The sequence below is a fragment of the Glycine soja genome, chromosome 14 (genome assembly GCF_004193775.1).
Source record: "Glycine soja cultivar W05 chromosome 14, ASM419377v2, whole genome shotgun sequence".
Taxonomy (NCBI): Eukaryota; Viridiplantae; Streptophyta; class Magnoliopsida; order Fabales; family Fabaceae; genus Glycine; species Glycine soja.
In genome coordinates, this window is record NC_041015.1 from 28,327,460 (window position 1) to 28,331,820 (window position 4,361).

Consider the following 4,361-nt stretch of genomic DNA (forward strand, 5'->3'; position numbering starts at 1 on the left):
GTTCATTCAAGAATAAGCAATCTAGTCACACATCTCCTCAACATCTATTCCTTCTCTTTTTCTTTAAATAGTTTTTTATATTTATAAATTTTTAAATAAATATTCTTAAAATATTCGTTAACCAAATTTTGTTAAAGGAAGACAGTTATATAAATCTTTCATTGTCTTGAAAAATAAAAGTTGGCCAATGAAACATCTATAAATATTAATTAAAAGTCAAAAATCCAAATTCACCTTATTCCATACCATAATTAACCACATCCAACATTATTTACGCATGCTAATTTATTTCCTACTAATTGTACGCTAGCTAATCCATCCTTGATCCAAGCCTAACCATACATCACTCACCAAGTCAATAGATGAACAACAATTTGATGTACACCTCCATCACCTTTCAATTCTACTACTATACTTCCCCGGCATTTTAGCTATCTCGTCTACACTAATCAAATATAGTACTGACGAATGATCCTAGCTTACACAACCAAATGTACATCAAATCTAAGTGTATTAAATTAATCAATTATTAACGCATCATTAATCAAGTACTTATTTTTAAATAACCACACATTAATATACTCAATGATGTATTAATACTTCATTAATTTAATATACTCATAATTCATCATGTTCATATAAGAATCTTTCTTCTTCTTCATCTTGGTGCTTTTTTGTTTTTTTTTGTAATAATCGTCTACACGAACCAGCACGGACACACTCACGGATCTTCACTCAGTCTCGTGCTTCCGTGCAAATGGTGCAGTGGAGCAGCTACTGCAAAAATGCATAATGCATACACACAACACAGAACGACGTCGTCTCGTCGTGGTGGTGGTGCGTGTTAATTGCAGAAGGACTTGGAGAGGTACATGAAAATATCCTGCAGCGGCGACATCTGATTATTCCCGAGAGTGGCATCCACGTAATTATATGCAAACTCGTTGTTGTTGTTGCTGCCCCTCTTCGGCTCGCTCTGCACCTCGCTCGCAAACTCCGCCGACACCACCTGCTCGGAGCAGCTCGAGTCCGTCGTGTGCAGCCGGGGCACCGAGTCGGAAGCCTCGAAGTACAGGCAATCCGCCACCGTCGCCGCCGTATACGGCGGATCTGGCGGCAGAATCTCCGGCTTCTCGTCCTCCATTTCGGAACATTCAATTTTGCGGACCCCACTCGGTGGTGGTAGTTGTTGCTTTTCAATTGCACCTTTCTTGTTGTAAATTCGGCACAGCACCCAGTCATCCAGCTGCAAAAATCAGAAATCATCAAAATTAAGTCAGCAATCATGTGCACACATATTTTAATCTTCAATTTTTAATTTCCGATATCCCTAAGATAAGAACGAATAATTTCCATAAGTAGAAAGTAATAATTGGTTGGCAAAAACATTTTTTAATATTACTATTATTTTTGTGATTGGTCATTATCAACTTATCGTAAACGGAAGCTTCCTTGTTCGCTTGCCAAGGGGTGGGCCCAGGTGCCATTTATTTAAGGGTAAAAGTAAAACGGTGATTTCGAAAGGTAATATTTGTGCCACGAAATGTCCATTATGTCCTTCGTATTGAAGAGAGAAAGGGGAATATACCCTTAAGCTGTTCTTTTTGCGAACGGAACGATCCACGTCTGCAAGACGATACTCGTGCATGATCCAGTTAGTTTTCTCTCCCTTGGGCGCTTTTCCAGCGTAAAAAACCAACGCTTTCTTGATCCCAACCGGTTTCGGTTTACCAACTGGTTTATCCGCTCCGGTTGCCTTCCAGTACCCGGTTCCCGCGGACCGGTTCGGCCGCGAACCGTTCGGGTACTTGCGGTCCCTCGGCGTGAAAAAATACCACTCTTTCTCTCCGTACAAAGCCATTCCTGCATAACACGACACCAAAAGAAAATAAAATTATTTATTAATAAAAAAATATTATATATTTCAGAATTATAAGGTGGATCTGATGGTTAGGAGAGAAGGAAAACGAAAAAAAGTCGCAGAGGAGAGAAAAAAAGATAATGGATTCGATTTGTGTATTACTGTTACCTGGAAGGTCCCAAGGGTCGTACTTGTACAGATCAATTTCGGCGATTATGGGAACCGCGATATGTTGCGAAGCGCATTTGCGACAAAGGTAGTGGATGACGAGTTCTTCATCTGTTGGATGGAATCTGAATCCAGGGGGTAAGTGAAGTTGTGTTGTAGTGGCCATTGTTGAGAATTGAGAAAGAAAATTGGAGAAACTAAAGAGTAGAAATGTGTAAGAATTGTGTGGTGGTTGCGGCGTTTGAAACTTGGGACGTGAGGGAGAGAGGGGGTTATATAGGGGATGAGAAAAGAAAAAGTTGGGTAGGGTTTGGGGTGGGGGTGGGGGGTGGTGACGCGGATGGACACGTGTCGGAGTTGGAAGTGGAGTGCGTGCGTGTCGAGAACCCACACGAAATGGGTTTAAGTCACTGCTTACGACATTGGGCTTGGAGTGGGGCGCCGTGTCTGTCGGTTTGTTTTTCTAGGGATTCGCATGAATTCGCCGCACTGATTTGATTCCTTTTTAATAAATGTTAGTATAAAAGAATGCAGTACTAGTGTTTTAAAATAATGAATAAATAAATCAATTTTGTCTAATATTTTATATTTGTAGTCAATTTAGTCCTTGTATTAAAAAATAATCAATCAATTATGTAAATGTATTGATAATTTAATTTTATTGTTAAGTGACTTTTGTTTTTGTTAATATTTTTGGTGATGTAATACGTGAAAGACTATATCACAAATTTAATTAATAGAAATTATTTCCATGTCTAGTAATATGTGAATTATTGTCAGTTTTATCTTAAACACATAATAGTACCATGTGTCTTTCACACTAGATTCTTTCTTTTACATTCCTCTCTGTTGGCATGTCGTGTGTGGCGGTGCCAAAAATGATATCTGATGGTGGAACCTCTTTTTCTTTTTCTTTTTTTTTAGTTTGTTCTTCCTCTCCATCATCTTGTGTGTGGCACCATTGGCATCCTTCACATTCTATCTAAACTCTTGTGATACCATTCACATTATATTAGTTTGTTTAGAATTGATTACATCATATTGGCTTGTTTATTGGAACCAAGAACAATATGAAAAACGTTATCCTTTGTAAATTCAGAATCAGGAACCAAAAAGCCTTATTAAGGATTCAAAAATCCTTTGTGGTGGCTTGCGATGGTAGGAGCATGAAAAGAAAGAGTAAAATAAGAAACACATTGTTTGGTTGTCCATGCTGATGATTATTGTTGCAATACCGATAATGATGTTGGTGGTGATGATTCACAACAAGGTGATATGTTGAAGTGTCACCTTGAAGTTTTGCACGTAGCCTTTGATGGTAGAGAGAAGAAGGAGATGGGAGAGAGAAGAAGGAGATGGGAGACAATGGGAGAAGAGAAGAAGTTTTGACTAGCATTTTAGTCCAAAAAATTGTGCGTCGATGTGGAACATCTAATGCACACGTGGATTTGACACACCAACAAGGACATGTCACATATGTACTCAACGTTAACAGAAACAGAGGAGATTTGATGGTAGTACTAAATTTTCAATACGTTTACATAATTGTGGACTAATTTGATCATTTTCATTATACAGAGACTAATTTGACAGCAAATATAAAGTAGAGACACAAAATTGTTCATTTATCCTAAAATAATTCAATGTATTGTCTTATAGTACCAGTAACTAGTAATTAGTAGTTATTTTATAGTACTAGTAATAATTTAGTAGTTAAAAATAAAAATAATTTTAATTTAGTAGTGTTAGTGTATGTCTTAAATTAATTTGTGTGTGATGAAGTTGTTTTAACAAAAAAGATTTCCTGGTTAGGAGGGCCTAAAAGTCTAAAAACAAAAAAATATATCAACTTATTCTAATGATCTTAAATTCAAGTTTTGAATACATAGGTATACATGGTCTTTAAAAAAATTATTTGGTGTATTGTCATCTATATTATTTTTTTGTTTTTTTTTTGTTTTTGCGGAGCAAAAGAATTATGATATATTAATAGGGGAGATTGAATCTTGTCATAAATAATAGCAATATCTTGCTCAATAAAAATGGTCTAAAATACGTGGTCTTTAAAAAAATTAATAGGATTTGTTTAATTGACTTCAAGTGAAAATGGGATTAAACGATCCCATCCTCATTTGATCAATAAAATTTAGACAATTGTTAACACCCAAAATTTGTTGCAAAAATCAGGTGTTGAGTATTCAACAGAATGGCAGCTAGCTAAGGTGGAATTCGATTAACGTTTATGTTAGCTTAATGAGGTGAAGGATAGTCATGTTGAATATAGAATTCACAACTTATCAATGTTACTCAAACAAAAAGGTTAGTAGAACAT

General features: G+C 36.3%; 1 protein-coding gene across 1 annotated transcript; it reads right to left on the reverse strand.

The window, feature by feature from the left end:
* Positions 1-205: 205 nt before the first annotated feature.
* On the reverse strand, positions 206-2,287 carry LOC114385033 (NAC domain-containing protein 2-like). The gene is made up of 3 exons (XM_028344966.1): positions 2,030-2,287; positions 1,589-1,863; positions 206-1,246 (listed from the first exon to the last, which is right to left on the reverse strand). The coding sequence occupies exons 1-3, from the start codon at positions 2,193-2,195 to the stop codon at positions 845-847; spliced, it is 843 nt and encodes a 280-aa protein (XP_028200767.1). The 5' UTR covers positions 2,196-2,287; the 3' UTR covers positions 206-844.
* Between the last annotated feature and the right edge of the window lie 2,074 nt (positions 2,288-4,361).

Bases quoted from the DNA above. Each gene is read 5' to 3' on its own strand.
- LOC114385033 (XM_028344966.1), bottom strand. From the start codon at position 2,195: ATGGCCACTACAACACAACTTCACTTACCCCCTGGATTCAGATTCCAT. The intron at 1,864-2,029 runs GTAACAGTAATA...CGTGTTATGCAG, and splicing joins CGACCCTTGGGACCTTCCAG to GAATGGCTTTGTACGGAGAG. The intron at 1,247-1,588 runs GTATATTCCCCT...TGATTTTTGCAG, and splicing joins GCAAAAAGAACAGCTTAAGG to CTGGATGACTGGGTGCTGTG.